This window comes from Astyanax mexicanus, chromosome 4 (genome assembly GCF_023375975.1).
Source record: "Astyanax mexicanus isolate ESR-SI-001 chromosome 4, AstMex3_surface, whole genome shotgun sequence".
In the NCBI taxonomy this organism is placed as follows: Eukaryota; Metazoa; Chordata; class Actinopteri; order Characiformes; family Acestrorhamphidae; genus Astyanax; species Astyanax mexicanus.
In genome coordinates, this window is record NC_064411.1 from 7,840,610 (window position 1) to 7,866,780 (window position 26,171).

Below are 26,171 nucleotides of genomic sequence, written 5' to 3' on the forward strand. Positions count from 1 at the left end.
GGGTTTATTATTAGCATTATTATTATTTTTATGTATATTTTCTACTGAGAGCACTTTTTACAATGGTATCCTTTTTTGAAAAATGTAACTATGTAACTTGACGTTTCAAAGAGATTTTTGCCAGATGTTAATATAAACGTCAGGACATGTGGTCTTACTGTAAATATGCAGAACAGTGGGAATATGCAGTAGAATATGGTAAGAACAGGGTTGAGAAACTGCTGTAACGTGACCTCTGTTTATTTGTAGTTCAAAGTACAACCTGTGAACACGTTACAGCAGTGTTTCTTAACCCTGTTCCTGCATAGTCTACTGAATATTCCAACTGTTCTGTATATTCTAGAGCTTTCTCTGCTTTAAATACATTAATAGAGTAAGTGGTGGTATGATGTGTCTAATACACTGCTGGATATACATAATGATTGATTTATGGTCCATAGGGGGCTAGGGGATTTTAACAGGTAAACTCATTCAAAAGGATTGTTTATTAGCAGTTGGATCTGGTGGAAAACACACAATTTTATGGCAGTGACCAGGGTTAAGAAGCTGCTTTTCACTACCAACATAAAGTATTGTACCAAATGCTGGATATCCACTACATCCAAGTTCTAGCAAACTAGTTATCTAAATGAATTTTCATTCATTATAGTTGACAGTAAGTCCTGCAATCCTAAATTAATAAACACAGTTTGAAAATGAAATAGTGATTAGCTGATCAGGTACAGGGCAGGTTAAACATTACATATATGTATATATTTTTTTTTAACCTTGACTCCCTATCTAGCTAATTCCAAAGTTAAGCTAACTGACTAACACAGCTGCAGTTTATTAATTACACAATGGGTTTGATCTGTTTTGATTCAGAGACGTGTCTTTTTAACCAGCTATCAGAAACATATCAGTTTACATGGTTAGCTCTGTTACCTTTCTGTAGTGGATTAACCAGAGGATTTCTTCATTGCTTGGACACAAACACACACTACCCCCACTTTACGGCCTATAAGGAAACTTCGAACCCAGAACACTCTAAAAAAACCTTGGAGTAATCTTTTTTTCAAACAACCTTAAATTTCAAAATGACATTTACTGACTATTTCTTCACTCAGCCTCGCCCGAGAGCCCTAAATGCGAGTTTAGGGTAAAATTCTGTTTACATTCCTCCAAGTCATAAACCTCGGAGTTAATGTAAACATTTGGAACATTTGCAACACATTTGCAACATTTGCATCACTAGGACGGGACTGCGGACTTAAGAGAGTGTCAAAACTTAATGAATGCCTTGGAAATTGTAAATTCACCAAATATATTATACCAATTTAGGGGTTTGTGCTTTCTGCAACCACTTAGAAATAAGATTCATGAAGTTAAAATGAATGCTCTTAGCTTGGAAATTACATTCCCAACACCAACTTCACCAACTTCCCCCACGGTCGTAAATTCCGACGACAGCCGCTTATCTAAACACAGCAGAGGGGAGGAATTTCTCACTAAGAAGATTTTGCTTAAAATACATATATATTGACTATATAAAAAAGGTGTTTTATAGAATGTTTACTAAATAATGGTATATGTGTCTGGTATATGGTATATGTGTTTGGATGTGTCCTGATTGAATTCTCCTACACATTCAAGTCTGAATCAACAAGGTTTAATTAGCATTTGATAATATAGCTTTATTTGGTTATCAGTGGTTTAATCATGTATTTTCTTTTAAGTGATTTAATTGGGTTTAAATAATATCATGACTCTTGATCTCTTTCTGACAGAGTACCATCCATCATTGTATTTCTAAGATTATCTTGAGTATTACAAAACTGTTTGTGGGCAATATATATATATTACATTTATTGTGATTCAATTGTAAGATTGTGTTTCCTGAATTTATCATCACAAACTGATATGCTGAAAAATGTATTTTGATCCACTGTTTAATTGAGTTTTCTTTTGGTTTGATCTATTAGAAAAATTCTGAAGCATGCTGACCATGTGAGCAAGGGGGGGTTTTATGGCCCTTTGTGAATCCCCACCAAAGTTTGAAATTGCTCCTAGACCAATCAAAACACAGACACTTGGGCCACAGAGCCAATCGGAGCTCAAGGGCCAAACAGGCCACAGAGTCTAATAGTAAACTGGGCAGACACAGTTTAGAGTTGCCAGTTTTAGAGTTTCCAGTTCAGTTGGAGGAGTTTGCAGTTCAGTTCAGTTTGGAGTTGAGGAGAGGAGAAGAAGATGTAGTTGAGATGGAAAGGCAGATGCAGTTAGAAGAGAGAAGTTAGAGGAGAGAGGTTAGAGAGGGCCTAGAGATGAAGAAAGGATAAACTGTTAGTTAGTCATCTTAGGTTAGTTTTCTTAGACTAGTGCATTTAATCTTCTTCAAGCATAATGGTATTAGTTATCCTAGTTTAAATAACTAAGCTATTTTATGATCTACGGAGTTCTCCTGCTTGCCAAGATAGTTAATATAGTTCAGTAAACCAACTAGACCAACCGACGGATCACCGAGAGAGTACGCCAGCCGATCCAGCTCCAGGGAAGGCCTTCCCTGTGCAGAGACTAGAAGCGGGTGTCGTCCAGGTGCGCCGCTGGCCCACAGAGCACCATCTTTACCCTGCGGATGGGTCCACACCGGACCTTCTAGGGGTGCAGGATGTCAGCCGAACAAGAGGTTTAAACAGCGGACCGAACCGATGGGGACCCCCCTTTGTAGACGTCTCAGAGTAAGGCAGTTTGGGTATTTCTCTCAGTAATTGGTGTTTTGGTTGGTCAAGTCTAGTTTGGTTATTGTTCTTAACTCTCTTCTTAGTATAGATTAATTTTTAGTTATTTGGCGAAAGGGATGATCTTTGTAGGCCGTAAAATATCTTACTTATCTACTTATTTTAGTGTTCTCATTTGATTAGTTTGACCTCATTACATTTAGATCCTTATTTAGAAATATTCACTTAATAGTTCTATTAATCTCTATTCCTTTCATGTCAGCATTATAACGTGTTTGTTCTTTTATTTCTCATTTATTATTCTACACTATGATTTGATATATAATGGCTACATTATGACTTTTTAATGAATTATTTACTCATATCTGTGTGATTTAATAAATACTTTTATTTTACAAAACCTGTCATTTCAGTGTGTTTTTCTGGATAACTTGGTTATGAAAATTTCTGTTACCTGTAGAAACCACACCCTGAGATGTCTTGTGTTATTAATTAATTTGATTAATTAATTAATTAATTAATTAATCTAATTAATTTAATTTAATAACTGGCGCCCAACTAAAAAATATTTCAACATCTCAATTAGCACCAGGTATTAAACCACTGAGCCGCTACATAATTGGCTCGCCAACGTGGGGCAGGATTATTATTGGCTCTCCGCCGCGAGACCAGAATATATACACATTTCATAACCAGTTCCAGAAAATAGCGCTGTAAGTTGCAGAATAAAGTGTATTTTGTTGTTATTATTAAATGCGTTAGCTGCTGGCTAGCTGGCCTAGCTGGAGTTAACTGCATAAACCCAGCGTGTTAGAAACACACGCACATGTTCTACACGTGTTTTTGTTTACAATTCAGGACTGGCCAGTCCCCTGTGTGTGTGCGTGTCACGCGCACGCTCCCCTATGTGTCTAAATAACGTGTACAGTTGTGTGTGTGTGGTATGCGAGCGCTCTTGAAAACATTACGCTTATTTGTAAAATAAGCTTGGTTGACACACCGCCGTGTGTGGGCAACCTTAAACCCGGGTGTATATACGTGTATATACGTGTGTACTTACATAAAGTTCGAACTGTTTCCGGTAAAATAGACATATTTTGCCAGTGTTGATCTGATAAGGCCTTCGCGCAGGTCTGAGTCGCGGATCTCCGGCTCATCGACTCCGCGCTCCAGTTAAAACTGCCGGTTTTTGCGCGAAATCCGTAAAATCCTGCAGTACTGGACACTTCCACGTGCGTAAAAGAGTAGCTAACTTTTACGTAACACCACCCTGAGTGGCAGGAAGTCTATTGTGTGCGTGATTAAACTAACCACGCCAGGATGTAAATCCTCTTTGCTCATCTTGTGAAGTGTGTTGCTGCTGTGTTAAACTTTAGGACAGCCGAGTCCTTCTCCTCTGCTATTCACAGTCGACTGAGTCAGTCAAATCTGCTGACCAGGTCCCAGACCCAAGGGGCGGTCCTTAACGTGGCATCATCAGTGGGCGTGACCACTCCCACCAGTCGGCCTCTGCCACCATCTGGTGGACAGCCTGACTATTTACACTCAAACTCAAAGGGTGTTTTACTACCCCTCACCACTAGGGGGGGGTACACTGCCACATCGCCATCTGGTGTTTGATTTGGTTAACTGCATACAGTGCAGAAAGGTGCATTTCATTTGTTTGACCACCAGAGGGAGCCACTTAGCCATATAGCTGTGTCGCCACCTGGTGTTGTACTTGTGTAATTGCTATCATCCTGTAGAGTGCATTTAGAGTTTCTGTCGCCAGAGGGTGCCAATTTCAAACAAACTTTTTGTTAAGTTAATAAAAGGAATTTGCATTGTGGTTGGGTTAAATGGTTTGTAAATAAGTAAACAAATAACTGCATTAATTTAATCAGTTTATAGTAAATAGTTAAATTTAAGTTTCAGGTCTGCTCTCTCAAACATTACTCTTTATGTTACATTGAACCAAGCTAAATAGCTATCTCCATTGAGTAACTAATCACAACATAAAATAATTAACTGGTCATTTTAATCAATTTGATTAAGTAAAGTTAATTAAATTTTTGTTAATTAATTATTTTCAATTTAATTCAACCATCTTCAAATAAATTAAGCTTAATTATTGATCGATTAAGATCAATTATTAATAACTGATTGAAATTAATTAATTAATTAACCATTAAAAAAAAAAAAAAAAAAAAAAAAAAAAAAAACCTATCCAGTTATCAGTTACTCAACCATATACCCAGCACACCTGTGCTTAATACATAGTTAAATTCTCCCATCCTGTACATAGTTAATAACTATACCCATATTTAGATTTAGACATTGTGTATAGTGCCCTACAGTTATTAAACTGTTCACTAGCATCACTGACAACAAATCTAACTATTCTTTTAAAATTAATCTACTAATTGTAACCTTAGGTCGCCCACTTTTAACAGATTTTCTTCTTAGAAAAGGCACAATGCTAATTGACTCGAACATAAAATAAACTTGTTTGTCATCAAAATTGTTTGATTCCACGTGCTTTACGTAAATCAAAATGTGTGCCACCGAAAAAGCTCTTTTAGAGCTTACAGCTGGTCTACCCCCAGGACTTACCATCCCAGTCCAACAAATGGACAGTGGGGGTCTCCATGCACTAATTGCCAAAAGCCTCAATGAGTGTGTATCTAAAATCCTTGAGGGCAAGCAACAAGTGGATCCGATTTCCCTAATACTGTGGAAACAACTGCTGTTGTCACAGGATCAACTTGCTGCTTCCTCCAAAACCATTCAAAATCTCCAAGCAGAGATTGTGACTTTAAATGATAGAGTTGCAGACCTAGAGAACAAAACTGTACAGTCTGAAATTAACCAAAGAGACCTCAAAACCGAAGTGCAGCTGCTTCAAAAGGAAGCCAACATAGCTACCCAACTTGCAGCTCAGTCACAGGAAAAACTAAAACATGCTATTGCAAGACAGGTTGAGCTACAAACTGAATTAGCACATGCTAACAATGCAGTCAAATTAACTCGAGACCAAACAGAGTTAACATTTGAGCTGATGATGGAGGGAGACTCCCCCATCAATCCAGCTGGTAAATCAGGAACCCCTGGGGTTCCGGATCCTAGGCAACAACCATCCACAAATACAATCCCTCTAGTCTCCCTTAAAGGTGCTGAAGCGCCAGTAGAACCAAGGTTCACTCAGCGTTCCCAGCCACATGGGACCTCTGTGCATCCTCAAGCACCCTCTGATAGAGATTTGGACAAAATTGCGCGTAACATCCCACGCTTTGAACCAGAACCGGACGGTTCTAATGATGTCCACCAGTATCTTCGCGACATTGACTTCTTCTTACGCCGTTTCCCCAAGGCCACGGTAAATGATAAAATCTACCTCATTAAGGTGTCCTCTAGTCGGGAAGTTGGACGTTTCATTGAGCGCCAACCACCCCAGGTTAAGAGAGATTATCCTGCTCTTTGCAAGGCTTTGGAGAATGAGTTCTCCAACCACCTTGTTCAAACCGGCCTTGCTGCAGCTCTTGCAATTAAGCAGAGACGCCAGGAAACACCCCTACAGTACTATCACCGCCTCAGGCTAGCTTATTTCGGCTATAGAAATGAGCCTGGAATGGAGGAAGAGGAAGTTTTCAAAACATTGTTCGTGAGAAACCTCCATCCCTCCACCAGTCGCTCTTTTGGAGTCGCAGCCTGCCCTCGTACGCTAACAAGCCGGCAGCTGCGTGATTTGGCTCTCAGAGGATTTGCTAAGTTCCAACAAAACATTAATAAAAAATCAGAGTCAAATGACGTCCTGATAATTAATGAGCAGTCCTCCCACGTCAAGCAAAAAGGGGCACACAAGGCTCCAATGCCACCTAAGACCCAGTTAAACCACAAAAACCAGAGAGTGTTCCACTCTTGGCGTCGCTCGTCCCTACATTGGGCCAAGCAAAGTGACCAAAAGCCCTCCTATCGAAGGAAAGGTAGGATAAAACGCAGTTGGAATGGCAAACACTCACAGCACCATGTTCGAGCACAGAGCTCCAGCAAACTTCAATCTCCGCTCAGGAGAAAGAGCCCAAAGCACCACAAACGTTGGTGTCCACCTAAAGGGCACAAGGATGAGACATATCCAACTAACCTGAGCACTAAAGACGGCAGTCTGCTCAAACAATTTCGTAACGAAAAACGCAAGCAGGACAATGCTGAATCTAAATTCTTGCCAATTGTCCATGCTCCAGATCAACCTGCTTGGGGGGGTGCGAAATCCATCCACTCCAATGCAGCCTTGGTTGTACAGCCAGACGCTGAAGACAACCACACTGAGGAAGCTCCTTCCCTCAGCCTGGAGGATCCACCACCTAAACAATTCTTGGGTTTCTTAACCGAGAAAGGGACAACACCAAAATTCTATCTAGCCACCAGGCTGGAAGAGGTGTTCGGGTATGAAGCTCTTTTGGACACGGGGTCAGACATTTCTTTGATGTCAAATTCACTTTTTGACCAGGTGAGGGCGACAGCCCGCCGAAACAACAAAGAGATACCTCTGAAAAAGTGTGCTCTTCACCTTCAACCATATTCGCACACTGGTATCACTCTGCATTCAGCAGCCCTGGTGCACGTTGCCATCGGTCCAATGAGCCTCACCCATCCAATTCACATTTCTCCATTGGAGAACGTCCCATTGCTCTTTGGCAAAGACCTCCTTGACCGGTTCAAACCATTGATTGACTTTCAGCATCGTAGAATCTGGGCACAGGTTTGCGAACCCCTGCCCTGTCCTAAGGCACAGGATAGAGTTCAATGCTATCATGTTGCTAGCAACATTGAGCCACACAAGCTCATTGAGCCTTCAAATTCCACGGAAATCAATGAGAAGCTCACAGTCAGGATTCTGAAACCACCATCTTCAGAGTCCCCTAGCATGACTCTAAAACAAAACACCTGTTCATGGGCATTGACTCCCTCTACGGCTGTAGATGAGTACAACCCAAAAGCTGGAAAGTCATTCACTCTTAACACAACGGTCAACGGTGAAATTTTTCTTCCATGGGCTGACAAGTCAGCTGTTCACAGACCACCTGCAGGTTCCTTGCCACGGACTAACTGTGATCCCCTGTTCGTGCACCAAAAGGATTGTTCTCTTCTTGTTCCTGCACCAGTGGTTCCAGACAAACACAGTCCCTTGGATTCTTATGAATGTAAAAACATTCCCACCATCTACACAGATGGATGTGCTTTTCAGAATGCTCAAATCAAATGGAAAGTTAACATGACAATTGGTGCATGTGACAACACTTCTTTCAGAACACTGGCATTTCAACTTGATCCACTTGCCACTTACTGTGCGTCTTTCAGGATGCTCAAGGGCCTGTTTGTTTATGCCCCAGATACACACGCTTCATCTTCATTCGTGGTGCCTCAGTGCCATGGGGGGGAGAGCCTAGCCCAGGCCCTCGATCACCCATGGGTGGACCACAAAATGATGGGGAAAACACACAGAGCACTCCCACAATTGACATATCTGCCACTTGTTGGAAAAAGGCTAGTGTGTTTTCAGCCCCAATCTTCAGAAGATCTGTGTGGTGTATGGCCAATTCCACAAATGGATTGGGTCGAAAGACTCATGAAATTTGTTCGAAGGAACAAACATCTCATCACTGTGGCAGGTGCATTTGCCAGATGGAGGGGACGTCCCCCAGACCCTATTGAAATGGCTCAGGCCACAACTTTTTCGCTGAACCACACTTTCTCAGGTGTTGGTATATCTCACCGTTCTAGCGGAGAACTGCGGAAACACCCAAAACTGGGAAAAAGCACGCTTGGATACCAACCATTGTGCTACACTGCTGACAAGCTACTGGTGAGGTCCCAGCACAGCACTGGCAAAACAATTCGCGAGCTCAGGTCTCATTGGTTTGGTCCTCATGCAGGGGCAGACAAACTGCCTCGCATCTGGAACCAAATCCCGCATCGTCAGTGTTTTATTAAACCGATTCTCAAACAAGTTCACTGTAACCCAATTAAACTATGCAAAAGCCCCATGGGACAAGTCGGGACCAATAATGCCCTAGGTTAAATCATAATACTGGGCCAAATACTTAGACACACTGAGTGTTCATTGTCCACCATTTTCTGGCCTGACGCAATTGTTAAATTGAGAACGTACCACACATTCATTGTCTGGAACTCACCTATCCGAGTAGCATAACCCACAACAAATTGGATATTTTGTTAAACCTAGAGTTTGAATCACCATTTCAAACCATTAGCATAGCAGTATAATAAATACGTGGAGAAGGGGGGGTGCCAATATTTTTTTTTCTCCTCTCTTCAGGTGCCCAAAACATATTTTGTTTCCCTTCTGACTACGTTTGCTCCGCTATATTGTTCTCAATTGTTGACTAAGTAGTGGCTAATTATTGAAGCATACCTTATGGGTAGGTTGTCTTGATAAAGTTATAAAGGAACAAATAGCTAGCAAACTATTTGTGACCCTTTCCTATGCTTGTTGCCACACTATCACATTAAATTAACTATTTTATTCAGAACCAAAAGCCAATAGCTACAAAAAACAAACAAACTGATAGATACCTCAAAAGAGAAATTGTATATCCATTAGACCAAAAACTCTGTCAGCGACCTTGTAGTAGATTGTCTTAAGAAAGCATGACCAACAAGACACCAATTGCATGAAAGATGTACCCTAACGTGCTCTGTCTACAGAAATCCACGTTGACATCGACCGATGACCCAACGTCCAGTGGCCCATCGATCGATGGGGGGGGAATGTAGTGGATTAACCAGAGGATTTCTTCATTGCTTGGACACAAACACACACTACCCCCACTTTACGGCCTATAAGGAAACTTCGAACCCAGAACACTCTAAAAAAACCTTGGAGTAATCTTTTTTTCAAACAACCTTAAATTTCAAAATGACATTTACTGACTATTTCTTCACTCAGCCTCGCCCGAGAGCCCTAAATGCGAGTTTAGGGTAAAATTCTGTTTACATTCCTCCAAGTCATAAACCTCGGAGTTAATGTAAACATTTGGAACATTTGCAACACATTTGCAACATTTGCATCACTAGGACGGGACTGCGGACTTAAGAGAGTGTCAAAACTTAATGAATGCCTTGGAAATTGTAAATTCACCAAATATATTATACCAATTTAGGGGTTTGTGCTTTCTGCAACCACTTAGAAATAAGATTCATGAAGTTAAAATGAATGCTCTTAGCTTGGAAATTACATTCCCAACACCAACTTCACCAACTTCCCCCACGGTCGTAAATTCCGACGACAGCCGCTTATCTAAACACAGCAGAGGGGAGGAATTTCTCACTAAGAAGATTTTGCTTAAAATACATATATATTGACTATATAAAAAAGGTGTTTTATAGAATGTTTACTAAATAATGGTATATGTGTCTGGTATATGGTATATGTGTTTGGATGTGTCCTGATTGAATTCTCCTACACATTCAAGTCTGAATCAACAAGGTTTAATTAGCATTTGATAATATAGCTTTATTTGGTTATCAGTGGTTTAATCATGTATTTTCTTTTAAGTGATTTAATTGGGTTTAAATAATATCATGACTCTTGATCTCTTTCTGACAGAGTACCATCCATCATTGTATTTCTAAGATTATCTTGAGTATTACAAAACTGTTTGTGGGCAATATATATATATTACATTTATTGTGATTCAATTGTAAGATTGTGTTTCCTGAATTTATCATCACAAACTGATATGCTGAAAAATGTATTTTGATCCACTGTTTAATTGAGTTTTCTTTTGGTTTGATCTATTAGAAAAATTCTGAAGCATGCTGACCATGTGAGCAAGGGGGGGTTTTATGGCCCTTTGTGAATCCCCACCAAAGTTTGAAATTGCTCCTAGACCAATCAAAACACAGACACTTGGGCCACAGAGCCAATCGGAGCTCAAGGGCCAAACAGGCCACAGAGTCTAATAGTAAACTGGGCAGACACAGTTTAGAGTTGCCAGTTTTAGAGTTTCCAGTTCAGTTGGAGGAGTTTGCAGTTCAGTTCAGTTTGGAGTTGAGGAGAGGAGAAGAAGATGTAGTTGAGATGGAAAGGCAGATGCAGTTAGAAGAGAGAAGTTAGAGGAGAGAGGTTAGAGAGGGCCTAGAGATGAAGAAAGGATAAACTGTTAGTTAGTCATCTTAGGTTAGTTTTCTTAGACTAGTGCATTTAATCTTCTTCAAGCATAATGGTATTAGTTATCCTAGTTTAAATAACTAAGCTATTTTATGATCTACGGAGTTCTCCTGCTTGCCAAGATAGTTAATATAGTTCAGTAAACCAACTAGACCAACCGACGGATCACCGAGAGAGTACGCCAGCCGATCCAGCTCCAGGGAAGGCCTTCCCTGTGCAGAGACTAGAAGCGGGTGTCGTCCAGGTGCGCCGCTGGCCCACAGAGCACCATCTTTACCCTGCGGATGGGTCCACACCGGACCTTCTAGGGGTGCAGGATGTCAGCCGAACAAGAGGTTTAAACAGCGGACCGAACCGATGGGGACCCCCCTTTGTAGACGTCTCAGAGTAAGGCAGTTTGGGTATTTCTCTCAGTAATTGGTGTTTTGGTTGGTCAAGTCTAGTTTGGTTATTGTTCTTAACTCTCTTCTTAGTATAGATTAATTTTTAGTTATTTGGCGAAAGGGATGATCTTTGTAGGCCGTAAAATATCTTACTTATCTACTTATTTTAGTGTTCTCATTTGATTAGTTTGACCTCATTACATTTAGATCCTTATTTAGAAATATTCACTTAATAGTTCTATTAATCTCTATTCCTTTCATGTCAGCATTATAACGTGTTTGTTCTTTTATTTCTCATTTATTATTCTACACTATGATTTGATATATAATGGCTACATTATGACTTTTTAATGAATTATTTACTCATATCTGTGTGATTTAATAAATACTTTTATTTTACAAAACCTGTCATTTCAGTGTGTTTTTCTGGATAACTTGGTTATGAAAATTTCTGTTACCTGTAGAAACCACACCCTGAGATGTCTTGTGTTATTAATTAATTTGATTAATTAATTAATTAATTAATTAATCTAATTAATTTAATTTAATAACTGGCGCCCAACTAAAAAATATTTCAACATCTCAATTAGCACCAGGTATTAAACCACTGAGCCGCTACATTTCTTTTAGAAAAATCTCCATATATCTGTTTTAAAATCAGCTACTGCTGCTTCCCGGTCCCGCTGCTAAATCTCACAGAGAGGGAGGGGCTTCCCACCTCCAGCACACTGCCTCTCCTCCGCGCTGCAAAACCAGCAAGCTGATTGCCTGTTTCTACTATGAGACTATGGCGTCATTTTACTGCCAAAAGTCGAAAGCTAAGTTTTTGAACGCAAGAAGCCTACTTCATGCAGCGCTCACGGATTTTATTTGCTTACGTGTAAAAAGTACGAATCTGCGCGGGCTCTCGGATATATCATCCTCGTGTGCTATCTGGCAATTCTTAATGTTTCGAGAGCGTGCGCGTGCGGTCAACTTTCCCGTGTGCTCCCGGAGCGTTCCCTGCTCGAGCGCGGAGCTTTTCACTGCAGCAAAGCTGCCAAAATCCCATCTCCAGCCAATTAGACGTGGCAACAGGATTTGACCAATTACCGCTTGCTCTGCTCTCGTGGGTTGAAAAAAAACGCGATGAAATATTATATTTATTATTAAAATAATAATAATAATAAAAATCAACGTTTACTTAAGAAACTCCAAATAAAAAAAATGTTAATCCTATTGCCACGTCTGATTGGCTGGAGACTTTTGGCAGCTTTGTTGCAATGAAAAGCTCCGCGCTCGAGCAGGCAACGCTCCGCGAGCACACATGGGGAAGTTGAGCACACGAGCATGATATATCCGAGAGCGCGCGCAGATTCGTACAAGAGGAGAGTTAATCTGAGAGAGAGCATGGTAAATTTGTGTAAGCACACCTATATTTTACACGTGAGCAAATAAAGTCCGTGAGAGCACACCTATATTTCACACGTGAGCAAATAAAATCCGTGAGCGCTGCATGAAGCAGGCTCTTGCATTCAAAAACTTAGCTCTCGGCTTTTGGCAGTAAAATGACGCCATAAGAGGCAGAACTTAATTCCTGAACCGTGATTGGCGTTCCCTTTCATACAGCGGTCTGTCTCCTCATTAATAGTACAGCTGAGCTGAGCGAAACGATATAATTTTTGAGGGGGATAAATTCATCTGTTTCTAATATTGTTTCTAATATATCCCCCCGGTTCCTACGCCAATGGCAGAGACTAAAACACAACGTAAAAAGGCTAAATGTGGGGTTTCTTTTTCTTTTGCTGCCACTTATGATTAAAAAGAAAACTTCAATATGTCGTTATAACGAGAAAGTATCCCGTTTTTGAATTTCCTCGTAATTATGAAATAAACATCTCGTAATTATGAGAAAGTGTCTCGTTTTTATGACTTATGTCGTTAAAACGACATACTATGTCGTAAATATGAAATAAATATATCTTAATTATGAGAAGGTTTATGTTTGTCTACCCCCACACTACAGCGTTTCTCCGAATGTCGCAGTTAATTGAATTAATAAAATTCTATTTGGCTCAAATCACAAGGAAATCTTAGTGTCACTGAGCGACATTGAAGGCATTTCCATAAGCATTCGAAGTCTCAGCGTTTGAAAAGGCTTAAAATAAATCAGACATCTCTGTATAAAGCCAGGCGGACACTGTGCACGAATATCGCCTGCGATTCATACGCTCATAGGCTGCCATAGGAGCTCACACTTCAGGATAAACGCAGCCCGTAGCCACAGCTCTTTCAGTGTATAAGCGCTCGGTTCTGCAGAACCAGGGCAGTTTTCAGGCATTTTGGGTCCCGAAGCAAAATGATTATTAACTGTAACAGTAAAGCATTACTTAGCAGCAGTACATCGAGCCCAAAAAAAAATCCAGCCCGACCTGCCGACTGAATCGCCACTTAAACTGTTTTGAGCCCCAGCCCAGTTTAAACAAAACACTTTTTTTTAGTAAGTAGAGCATTAAGTCTGAGCTTTTTAAAAACATGTTAATGTTTTTAACGTATTGATGTTAATTAACACTGTACACTGATGAAGCGTAGATCTGTTATTTAATAAAAAAAATGTTTAAGAACCGACTTCCCCGTGTACTCTTATGTAAGAGTATTCTAAGATGTCTTAGAATATAAAACATTTTTTTTATTTTAAACATAAATCAACAAAACACAAAAAACAACAAATCAGGTTATGTACTGCACACTCGTTAAACCAAAATAGACCAAGAACAATAACATAATTTACAATTACTTTCGTCTAGTATAGTAAAATTAACAATGTTTAAGAACATAAAACACTTTCTTAAGAAACGATTTGAATTTTATTTTAAACTAGCGCTGCTAAAGAGACAAGGCTCAGCGCATTTTGCCCAAACAACAATAAAACATTTTAGTAAAACGCTGATTATAGTATGTTTTATACTATTACTTTGCTGTTTAAACTACGCTGTTTAATTTATTATATTATATATATATATATATATATATATATATATATATATATATATATTATATTTTAATATATGTGACCATGGTGATGAGAAATGAAGGCTAACATATATTCATTAATTTCATATTTAATTGAGAATCAAAATAAAAAAATATATATAATATAATATCAAAAAACAAATAAGGCCTGCATTTTGTGTTTTTAATTTGATGATCCAAACAAACACGGAAAATTAAAATAACAGACCAGGAGTCAAACTTGATTTAAGATTTTTCAACAGCGTCTTATGCGAATTTCTTTTCACCTTAAATGTTGCAGTTAAAGGCAGCTTTTAACAGTGAAAAGCGCATTTAAAGCACAAATCTGTAAAACTCTGAATAAAATGGCTGATGTGATTACAATCAGTTAGCTAATGTTTTTTTAGAAAGTGGTTTATATTCTTAAACATTGTTAATTATATTATAGTAGACAAAAGCAATTGTCAATTATGTTATTGTTCTTGGTCTATTTCGGTTTAATGAGTGTGCAGTACATAGCCTGATTTGTTGTTTTTTGTGTTTTGCTATAGATGTTATGTTTTTAAAAAATCGTTTGTTCAGAAACTGTTTTATATTCTAAGACATTGTTAATTACAAAAGAGTAGACGGGTTCGTTCTTAAACGAGAGAGTCGGTTCTTAAACTTTTTTTATTAAATAACAGATCTACGCTTCCTCAGTGTTAATTAACATCAATACGTTAAAAACATTAACATGTTTTTAAAAAGCTCAGATTTAATGCTCTACTTACTAAAAAAGTGTTTTGTTTAAACTGGGCTGGGGCTCAAAACAGTTTAAGTGGCGATTCAGTCGGCAGGTCGGGCTGGATTTTTTTTTGGGCTCGATGTACTGCTGCTTAGTAATGCTTTACTGTTACAGTTAATAATCATTTTGCTTCGGGACCCAAAATGCCTGAAAACTGCCCTGGTTCTGCAGAACCGAGCGCTTATACACTGAAAGAGCTGTGGCTACGGGCTGCGTTTATCCTGAAGTGTGAGCTCCTATGGCAGCCTATGAGCGTATGAATCGCAGGCGATATTCGTGCACAGTGTCCGCCTGGCTTTATACAGAGATGTCTGATTTATTTTAAGCCTTTTCAAACGCTGAGACTTCGAATGCTTATGGAAATGCCTTCAATGTCGCTCAGTGACACTAAGATTTCCTTGTGATTTGAGCCAAATAGAATTTTATTAATTCAATTAACTGCGACATTCGGGGAAACGCTGTAGTGTGGGGGTAGACAAACATAAACCTTCTCATAATTAAGATATAACAGTTATTTATTTCATAATTACGACATAGTATGTCGTTTGAACGATATGATAACTCAAAAACGAGATACATTCTCATAATTACGTTTGATAATAACTCAAAAACGAGACATTTTCTCATAATTATGGGATGTTTATTTCATAATTAACGTTACCACATAGCATGTCGTTTTAACGACATAATAACTCATAACATAAAACATAAAAACGAGGAACTTTCTAGTAATTACGACAAACTATGTCATTTTAAGAACATAACTCATAAAAACTATATACTTTCTCGTTATAAGGACATGTGGAAGATTTGTGGCAGCAATATGCTTCCTGCTGCAGAAAAAAGTCGGCTGGCCCTTTTTGGGTCACTTAGTAGTTTTATTAATTTATTCATTTTTGGCGTCTGAATGCTGCTCAACAGCAGCTGCAACAGACAGGAGCTCATGATGCACTTTTCTGGGTCATATAAATTAAGTTACCTTTGTGCCACACCCTAAGAAGAAGTGACACCCAGCTTACTAGTTAGTTAGCTTAGCTACTGTTAGCTCGCTAAATTCCCAAGTTAACATTAAGTTATTCAAATAACTTACAGTTAACATTAACTGTTACATGTTAAAATGTACAGATTTAAACATCCTAGCTAGTGATTTGTTTAACTTTACTGTCGGATAACTGTTACAAATCGCTTAAATAATGTTTTTAATCATTTTTGTTTCTCACAGAGACATGTAGCTAGCTAGCTAAGCGCCACAAAATGGCGGCAGCTGGTTGTTATATAATTGACGGTAGCTAGCTAGCTAACCTAGCTAAGTTAAAGTTACCTCGTAGCTAAAATATAAACGTAGTTAATCACTAGTTAGCTATCTAGCTCAGTTTAACATTTGGTATACGACACTGATAAAGTAACGAAACACTTTTGTATACATTATTCTTTTAACTCGAAATCTCCCCAAAACACTAGCCAGATTAAACAACCGTTACATAACTTACCTGCCATAGCGCGCGCTCTTCTGTTCTGTGGAAATTTCCAGAAGGTCAGCTTCAAAAAGAAGAGGGGGAGGGGCGAGCATAGAGGCTGTTGGATGTGATTGGTCCACACACAAGCATTTATTTTTTTATATTAATCTGACAGTTGTCATTATATTTATCGGAATTTAGACCGGACTTCGTATCCACCTAATAATAAGTTGGATATGTTTTTTTTACTTTATTGTTTTGATAGGTGGGCAACAAACTTAGTCCACTACCTCCAATACCACATTGATTTTTTTATCTTAAATATTAAGACATTAAGACATCATTTTCATTCTGTGTAGATATTTAAAAATATCTATGAAGAGGTCTATAATAGGAGGTTTTCTTTTCAGTCAGCATTTAATCACCTTTTTCTGATGCTAGGAGTACCTTTAACATCTAAGCATCACATTATTTACGTTTTTTTGGTACACTGTACCTAAGAACATAGAGGTGAAGGTGTAGTCAAGAGCCAAATCCAAGATATTTCGCAATAAAACTGAATGGAAGGGCACAGCAAAAAAATACTTGAGCATGGCCTGCTGTATTCCACACTCTCTTAACCCTTATGCCCTCCTCGGGCATTTTTGTACATTTTTTTAAACTTTTTTTTTTCATTTGGTGATCATTTTGGCTATGTTGCAGCTAGTGGCATGAATTTTTGCAGAAAATCTGCTTTTTCATTAAATTTTTGAAATCTATTGTCTTTTACTCTTACACGTCATTCATACTCTCTGGATGCATTTTGCACCCTCTGGACACCTTCGTGGCAAAAATGTACACACACCTACAAACTGCTCTTAAATCATTATACATCAATATTTTTTTTGCTTTTTTTTTCATAAATCACTTAATCAATTTCAGACCTACTCAAAACTACCAAACATTAAATAATTTTCAGAATTTTAACCCTTTAAATGACAGTTTAATTATTTGAATTATTGCATTTTGTTTTGCAAAAAAACACGAAAAATTTATTAATTTATTTATTAATTCTTTTCCATATAATAAATAGTAGGTGGATGGGGCATTGGTGGAAATAAGAGTCTTGGATATGTCAAAGATTAGCAACAACATTTATTTGATTGAATTATTACTTTTTATGTAGTGCCAAATACTCCCTCTGAACACCTTCATGGCCAAAAATGCCCCATTGACTTCCATTGAAACCACATTTTTTGATCTCACTGCAGTTACAGTATAAAACCATGCATTCTGAAATGTTAGTATTTCATTTTGAAGAAAAGTAGTGATATTTGACATTTTTACTGTATTCCATTAGATTCAACAATTTTCTCATTTTAGGCTGATGAATTAAATTCTTGTAATTTTGCCAGTTATATTATGGAGCCATGTGACTAACAGGGGACCCCCTAGAGTGTGTGTGTGTGTGTGGGCCTGTGAGAAAGAGAGAGATAATACATCCACCTACTATTTATTATATGGAAAAGAATTAAATTTTTGTGGGTTTTTTAATGAATAATTAATAATTAATGTAATTAAACCGTCATTTAAAGGGTTAAAATCCTGTAAATTATTGAATATTTGATCATTTTGATCAGGGCTGAAGTTGATTAAGTGATGTATGAAAAAAAAAGCAAAAAAAAATATTGACATATGAGGATTTTATTGCTGATTTTGTGCGTGTACATTTTTGCCACAAAGGTGTCCAGAGGGTGCAAAATTTGAAATCTGGCACTACATAAAAAATAATAATGCAATCAAAACAATTTTGTTGCTAATCTTTGACATATCCAAGACTGTAATTACCACCAATTCCCCATCTGTCCACTGTTTGTTTTATGGAAAATAATAAATTTTTCGTGTTTTTTTGCAAAACAAAATGCAATAATTCAAATAATTAAACTGTCATTTAAAGGGTTAAAATTCTGAAAATTATTTAATGTTTGGTAGTTTTGAGTAGGTCTGAAATTGATTAAGTGATTTATGAAAAAAAAGCAGAAAAAAAATTACTGTATAATTATTTAAGAGCAGTTTTTTGGTGCGTGTACATTTTTGCCACGAAGGTGTCCAGAGGGTGCAAAATTTGAGGAGGGCATGAGGGTTAAACAAGAGAGTGTGGTCCACCCAGAGTATACCTAATTATCTACTGTTGTTTTGTATATTCAGTTCATTTGTTAATTAGGGATCTTAGCTAAATACAATCTACCTCTAAGGCTTTTATTACGTCTAGAGTTGTATACTGATATAAATATTTTAGTAAATAATGAGGCTCTTCTAGGTTTGAATGCTTTACTTTTTTCTTTTTTTTTTCAAAATAGTGACACAGCTCCAAATACATATAGTCCTGTTTTCTTAGTCCAGGTATCATACAGAGCAGTTATACCACAACAAGCATATGTAACCAGTGTATGGCGGGACCCTGGAGAGAAAACTGTAAATCATAAAACTGTATCATAAACTAGCCAGTAGGTTTATTTCTCTTTGAAGTTGTAAACCCCTAATTATCCAGCCAGACTGTGATTCTAAAGAAATCTGCATACCCCATTCCCTGATTCTCGACCTCCACTGGAAAAGCAAAAACAAGTGTTTTCCAATCAACAAAAAATGTAATTAAACTAATTACGTTTTTTTGGACAACAATGTTACCTTCAGGTGAGAAAATGCACCATTAAAGGGGCTGAGTATTGACATTATGGTATCACTTCACATAGTTTAATTTGCCTTATTATTTCATTCACATAGTTTCATTTGGGTGGATTTCCCAATAACGATCAACCTTGGCTGCGAATAAGGAACGCCCAAATCATGAGCAAAGATCAAGCCAGTTCTACGATTGTTTCCCAAAGAGTTTTACAAGACAAAATTAACAAACAAGTTTAAAGAACATCTTTGTTGATTTCTCCCCTAAACAGCGCGCTCATGATTTGAAAAAAGTAATAACAACCAATTTTCTCCTGGTTGGTGTGGTTAATTAAATAGAGTGCCCTTCTTATCTTGGGTTTATCTGTTCTTTATAAAAAAAATCCTGTCTGATCTTTAATCAAGAGAGGCATCACCTCCTCCATCCTTTTAGTTAATGTAGATGCATATAGTTTGTTAACTATATTGAGCACAGTATTTGGTCTATATTGGTCAGTAATTGGAGAAAACCCCTAGAAAACAGTAAACACACAACCAACGGTAGAATTTCCAAATGGTTCAACAGTATTTTTCTGTAATAATATGAGTAATTGGTTTTTAACAGTTTTAGCCCACAATTTTAAAGAAACTATTTGTAAATTAAAACTTTATTTGTAAAACATCTGGAGGCTTTTATGTAATTTTACATATATCATTGTCCAAAATAATTTATAACTGCAAAATGGATTACTACAGTAGCATGTGTAAAAATGTTGAAACACCAAGTAACTGCACTGTAAATGGGATCGGAATGCTTATAAATAAAAAAATATGTATTTTTTAATTTGGTTAATAATCTGTATTTAGGTAAATTATTGTAATGGGTTGCATTGTAGATTGTGACCAATAACAATGTTGATTGCATGTTTTCTTTTCAATGTTAAACAACAGTTAAGTCTTTAACCCGAAAACAATGTTGATTCCATGTCTTCTTTTCGATGTTGAACAACAGTTAAGTCTTTAACCCGAAAACAATGTTGATTCCATGTCTTCTTTTCGATGTTGAACAACAGTTAAGACTTCAACCCAATAACAATGTTGATTCCATGTCTTCTTTTCAATGTTGAACAACAGTTAAGTCTTTAACCCAATAACAATGTTGATTCCATGTCTTCTTTTCAATGTTGAACAACGGTTAAGACTTTAACCCAATAACAATGTTGATTCCATGTCTTCTTTTCAATGTTGAACAACGGTTAAGACTTTAACCCAATAACAATGTTGATTCCATGTCTTCTTTTCGATGTTAAACAATGGTTAAGACTTTAACCCAATAACAATGTTGATTCCATGTCTTCTTTTCGATGTTAAACAACGGTTAAGTCTTTAACCCAATAACAATGTTGATTCCATGTCTTCTTTTCGATGTTGAACAACGGTTAAGACTTTAACCCAATAACAATGTTGAAATATAGTTGATTTGTGGTCATCAACCAAACCTGACCAAAAAAAACCAAAATTAACATTGATTCAATGTTCCTTTGCTATCTGGGTAGGCAGCTACCACAATCCCTCATGCCTGAGCTGTTCATATGTTAACACCCACTAAATGATTAACCCTTTACAAGTATTAATATGAACTTTAGGAAAAAGAGTATAAACAGAATTGCCCTTTTTTCTATTGTGAGTTAAATGAAGTCACTGCTGCCTATTCTAATAAGCTAACCGTATGACTAGCTTGACGAGCTCTGGGGACATTTTTACATGGGATGTGTCTGAAAGATCTGTGGAAAAAAAGACATTACTTAAATTAATGAAAAGTATTATTGCAAACGTTACAAAATGACTTTCTGAGCTGAAAACAAAAAAAAAAGAAAATATGTTTTATAAAATTTATTGAGATATCATATATATCCTATACCCAGTTTATAGACACATTTGGGACATAATGGGGTTGGACAATGAGACTGAAACACCTGTCTACAGTCACTCAGTTTTGGATCTTAGTTTGCATAAAAATAAATTTATGCCAGTTTTTACCCTGAGCTCTGGCTTGCTCCAATTTTTCTCCTCCTTTTTTCCTCTCTGTGTCACAAACTCTTCTAGTTCCTCCCTTTACCCAAGTTTGATTTTAGGAAGTCTTTATAGCCACAGGGTCAAAATGAGACGCATAAACACTACAGAGCAGGGGTCTCACCATGGGCGCAGATGATTATAGTGACCTCATCCGAAATCTACCATCTACAAGCATAAACGTTGGGGTTTTAATTTAATTAACTGTACGTTTGTGGAGTTCTGTGTTCCACAATGCTCGTTTTTAAACTAGGAAGCGTTCAGTTCAGAGGTTACATTGTTCGGAGCTCCGTGTTCCAGTTCCAATGTAAATTTAACGCACCTTCTCAAGTCCGGGGTTCTAAGGAGCTGGTAACTGCCTGTAGACTACAGACACATATGGAACGCCCTTTGGGTCTTAACGTCTACATTGACGTCCGTGTTAACACTTCCAATTTGAATGTCTTAAGACGGCAAATCTTACCGTGTTAACACGTTACTTTTGGACGTCTTAAGACGTTTAGATGATAGTACTTCCATACTATTGGTTGCCTCAAATGTACCCACCCCTTGTTGATGTAGTGTTTGCGTTGTGGTCACGTGGGCTCTACGCTGTGGTCACATGTGCTTTATGTTGTGGTCACATGGGCTCTACGTTGTGGTCACATGGGCTCTACGTAGGCTGGTTCTGAGGATACGTATCCATCACGTGTCTTATACGCAGCTGTGAATGGTCCATGTGTGCCGGGTGGGTTTAATGTGAGAGTAATTTGGTGGAGTACAGAACGAGATGGCGTCCCGGAATTTTTTGAACGACTGTCGTAGAACGTTTTTAGAATGTACCCGAGTTTTATTGTTGGATGACCAGCAACTTGATAATGTTCAGCCTGTTATAACCAGGTAACTTATTCTATCAATTATTAAGTTATTTGCTATAGTCTGGTGTCTTCACATAAATGTAGTGAGCGATTAGCAAGGCGAGAACTAAGGTTAGCAGGGAGATAAATAATGATGATAAACGGACACTGATAATAATTTGTAGAGAAGATACTTTAATTATTATTTTTTTATTATTCTTAATGACGTTCATTGGTTTCTCTTGTTAAGAGGCATGTAAAAACATTTGTGTTTTGCTGTTTTGTACATTCCTATTCAACTTAAGTAAGTACTTGGGACAGGCTTTTAATTTTGAGCTAGTCTGAGTCTGTTCTAAGTGTTTCATTATTCTTTATTGTTCTTGTTGTTTATTGTAATGCAACTTGCACGTTATGTTGGCTCTGTATTGCATCACATTACAAAATTGTAAAAAAAAAAAAAAGGGAAACGTTAATTTTTGATTTCCAATACATTATATTATTTTCTACCAAATAAATTATGATTGATTTTTGGTCTTATGTTTGATGAGGTCTTAAAAAGGTCTTTTACTATTTGTGCGCCGGACTTTTAGAATGATTCAAGAACCCAGTTTTAAAGTTAATAATTTTCAATTCTGAACCAAGTTCATCAACACACAAACAGAAAGCAGAGAAAATTATTCATATTAAAACAGTGAAATTGCATCTCTTTTTATTATGTGACTAACAGATTGGAGACAATGGCCTCAAGCATTCGCTGGGCCAGTGGGCGACTCATTGAAGCCGAAGTGGCTGATGAAATGATTGGGCTCATCAATGAGTTAATTCAGGAAGCCAGCAATCAACATCAACCTTGTAAGTTTAATTGTCAAATAAAACAGTTGCTATTTAATTAGGTTTTAACAGTGTTGTGTTAAAATACTCTCCAGCTGATTTCATATTTTTTTTTCCAAGATCAGTTTTCAGGTTATAAAATACTAAAAGACAATTTAAGTAAACACAAATGCAGCTTTTACATGATTATTATATTTACCATATATAAAAGTTTATTTAAAATGTATAAAATGTGAAAAGGCTACTTTAAACTTTAAATGAAAAGGCTAATTTAAACTGTTTGTGATACCATTTGCAGTAACATTTGTTTGCAAAAAGTATTTGTGTATAAATTATTCAAGCAATATTCAAGGCATTCCCATACATCCCACAGTTGGGTATATGAAATGTCAAAGCAAATCATTTTACTTAGGCTCATTGTTTATTTAATTTGTTCAATTATGTTTAATTTAAAAGTTCTGAAGATATTTTTTTAACTTTTCTATTTTTTATTAATTCTATACTATTTTGTCTTGGACTACAGCTTTTCCTGGTTTCACTGTACCTCGAAGGGCAGGACATGTGGGAAGATCAGTGTGTCAAATAACACAACAGCAGCTGCAGATGTTACTATCATTTAACTTTTCTGGCAAACAGATTGCAAACATATTGGGTGTATCAAGAAGCACAGTGAAGCGACGGTTAAGGTATGTCAATTGGTTATGTTCTTGATAAAGCACTGAAAGGAAAATATGTGGTCAAGAAACATTTTGTGAATTGTTTTGTCTACAAATTACACAACACAATGAACACAACATTTTGGAACTGCATATAGAATTGCTCACTGGTGGGTGGGGGTGTAGAATAACATGCTTCCTCCGATATATATGAAGACAGCCACTGTCTTGAACTATGACTGATGCAGCATCATGTAATGCTAATTTTTATTCATATAACAGCACATTTACTAGCCATTTTTTGTAAATGCATTTAAAATATGTGAATGAGTTCTGTTTGTTTTGGTAAATGATTTATTATTTGTTCACTGTAAAGCAGTTTATTGTATTGACTTTTTTTTTTTTTACTGCAGCACAGTATTAAAATATGTCTTTTCCTTATCATAAATCCAATCTGCATTCTTCTGCACTTTGTGTTTGTAGACAGTACAATCTATCATTTCGGGGTCGTTACACAACTCTATCAGATGAAGCACTTGACAGCAGTGTGCTGGAGATTGTCTCTGCCAATGACGAAATAGGACCTGAAGCTGTTAGGGCTCAGCTTGCTGGTGAAGGCATCCTAGTCCAGAGACTACGTGTGCGGAAAAGTGTAATCAGGACTAATCCTGAAGGTGCTGCTCTTCGGACAATGTCCCACAGGCTTCACAGAAGAACATACAAAGTGGCAGGACCAAATTCACTGTGGCATGTAGATGGAAATCATAAACTCATTAGGTAAGTAGCAATAGAAACTTTTTTTTTTACTTACTGTGATTTGTTGGCACCAACTGTGTCAATACCCAATGTAAAGCTACCTATTTATTTATGAAGATTAAGTTCAATTGAGCAATAATACATTCAAGGTTCATGCTACAACGTGTAATATTGGCACTGCTGTGCCACGGTCATAGTTTATATTACATGTTATAGCATGATCCTTGAGTGTATTATTGCGATTATACTACAGTTCCATTATCTCTGTTTATTAAAAAAAATGTTGACTTAAACAGGACGAAAAGAGGTTATAAACACTCCATGAGTTAAAATAGTTCTATTGCTGTGCTGTTTGGCTTGTAAGCGTTGAATTGTTGCTAGGTTACCTGTATGTGCCGTATTAATACATGCAGAGCTTCGGTTTCAGTGCATTACAGGCTGATCATGGCACTCATAAAACGCTTCTCAGCCAATCACACTGCATGGTCGAAATTAACTGTGGTATAAATTGAACGTTAAAAATATCCTAAAGGAATAAAATCACAACTGTTTACCCTTTGCACTTACAATGCTTTCCATGTTGATTGGGTGTAAAAATGTGTTCGTCTTAAGTGATCTTGGGGGACTGATAAGGGCATTATTTTAAGTGTGAATTCAATGCACTTTGTGGTTAACTCTTAATTTAATGTGTTTTTTTCTGTCATTCTCCTGATCTTTTTTAGGTGGAGAATTGTGATCCATGGAGGTGTTGATGGGTACAGCAGACTTGTGGTTTTCCTACAAGCTTCAAACAACAATAGAAGTGACACTGTTATGGACCTGTTTATTGGAGCAGTCAGCCAGTATGGTGTCCCTTCAAGGGTCAGATGTGACCATGGAGGGGAAAACAATGGAATGTGTCTCTTCATGGATATCTTCCAAGGCTCAAGCAGGGGAAGTGCTTTACGAGGGAGGAGCACTCATAACCAGCGCATTGAGAGACTATGGAGTGATGTGTGGAGAGGTGTTACAAACGTCTATTATTCATTGTTTGCATGGCTGGAGAATGAAGGAAAATTGGACTCCAGTAATGAAATGCACATGTGGGCTCTTCATTTTGTTTATCTCCCTCGGATAAACCGTGATCTCAGATTGTTCATTAATCAGTGGAACCACCACAAGCTGAGAACTGCCCACATGTCACCGCATCAGATTTTTGTGCAAGCTTGTTTGTCACAACATTTGCAACATCACACTGGCATTCAAGGCCTCTTTGGAGCAGATGAACAGCCAGAAGCGGAGGGCGGCGAGGCAGGGGCAGCCGCAGCGGAGGGCGGCGAGGCAGGGGCAGCCGCAGCGGAGGGCGGCGAGGCAGGGGCAGCCGCAGCGGAGGGCGGCGAGGCAGGGGCAGCCGCAGCGGAGGGCGGCGAGGCAGGGGCAGCCGCAGCGGAGGGCGGCCAGGCAGGGGCAGCCGCAGCGGAGGGCGGCGAGGCAGGGGCAGCCGCAGCGGAGGGCGGCCAGGCAGGGGCAGCCGCAGCGGAGGGCGGCCAGGCAGGGGCAGCCGCAGCGGAGGGCGGCGAGGCAAGAGTGCCTGCCTTTGACTGGCATCAAACAGTGGATGTCCCTGTGAATCGGTTTATACTCAATGGAGAACAATTGGAACACATCAGGCAAAACATAAATCCTTTGGGGGGTGCAAGAGACAGTTTAGGAACTGATATTTTTGAACAGATACTTAACTACCTGTCTTGAATACAAATGCCAATTGCTCTGATCCAGTATTTTTAACTTTTTGCAGACAGACTTCAAAATGTTAAATACCCATGTTTGTGAATAAACACGCTCATATCTTGATTAATGATAACTTTTAAGAATTAAACAAATTAAAAACTGTTAAT

The 26,171-nt window shown here is 38.0% G+C and overlaps 5 protein-coding genes across 6 annotated transcripts in view; 3 read left to right on the forward strand and 2 right to left on the reverse strand.

The window, feature by feature from the left end:
- LOC111196471 (zinc finger protein 239-like) overlaps nt 1–26,171 on the reverse strand; it is a 294,610-nt gene that overhangs the window by 202,181 nt on the left and 66,258 nt on the right. The window lies entirely within an intron of this gene.
- LOC125801109 (zinc finger protein 501-like) overlaps nt 1–26,171 on the forward strand; it is a 286,089-nt gene that overhangs the window by 164,884 nt on the left and 95,034 nt on the right. The gene's annotated exons all lie outside the window — the stretch shown is intronic.
- Nucleotides 1–26,171, reverse strand: part of LOC111196864 (zinc finger protein 239-like) — a 156,427-nt gene that overhangs the window by 86,027 nt on the left and 44,229 nt on the right. The window lies entirely within an intron of this gene.
- LOC125801144 (zinc finger protein 585B-like) overlaps nt 1–26,171 on the forward strand; it is a 252,436-nt gene that overhangs the window by 70,821 nt on the left and 155,444 nt on the right. The window lies entirely within an intron of this gene.
- On the forward strand, nt 22,533–26,143 carry LOC111188803 (uncharacterized). The gene is made up of 4 exons (XM_049477388.1): nt 22,533–22,903; nt 23,406–23,568; nt 24,022–24,315; nt 25,017–26,143. The coding sequence occupies exons 1-4, from the start codon at nt 22,789–22,791 to the stop codon at nt 26,023–26,025; spliced, it is 1,581 nt and encodes a 526-aa protein (XP_049333345.1). The 5' UTR covers nt 22,533–22,788; the 3' UTR covers nt 26,026–26,143.

Bases quoted from the DNA above. Each gene is read 5' to 3' on its own strand.
- LOC111188803 (XM_049477388.1), top strand. From the start codon at position 22,789: ATGGCCTCAAGCATTCGCTGGGCCAGTGGGCGACTCATTGAAGCCGAA. The intron at 23,569-24,021 runs GTATGTCAATTG...TTGTGTTTGTAG, and splicing joins ACAGTGAAGCGACGGTTAAG to ACAGTACAATCTATCATTTC. The intron at 24,316-25,016 runs GTAAGTAGCAAT...GATCTTTTTTAG, and splicing joins GGAAATCATAAACTCATTAG to GTGGAGAATTGTGATCCATG.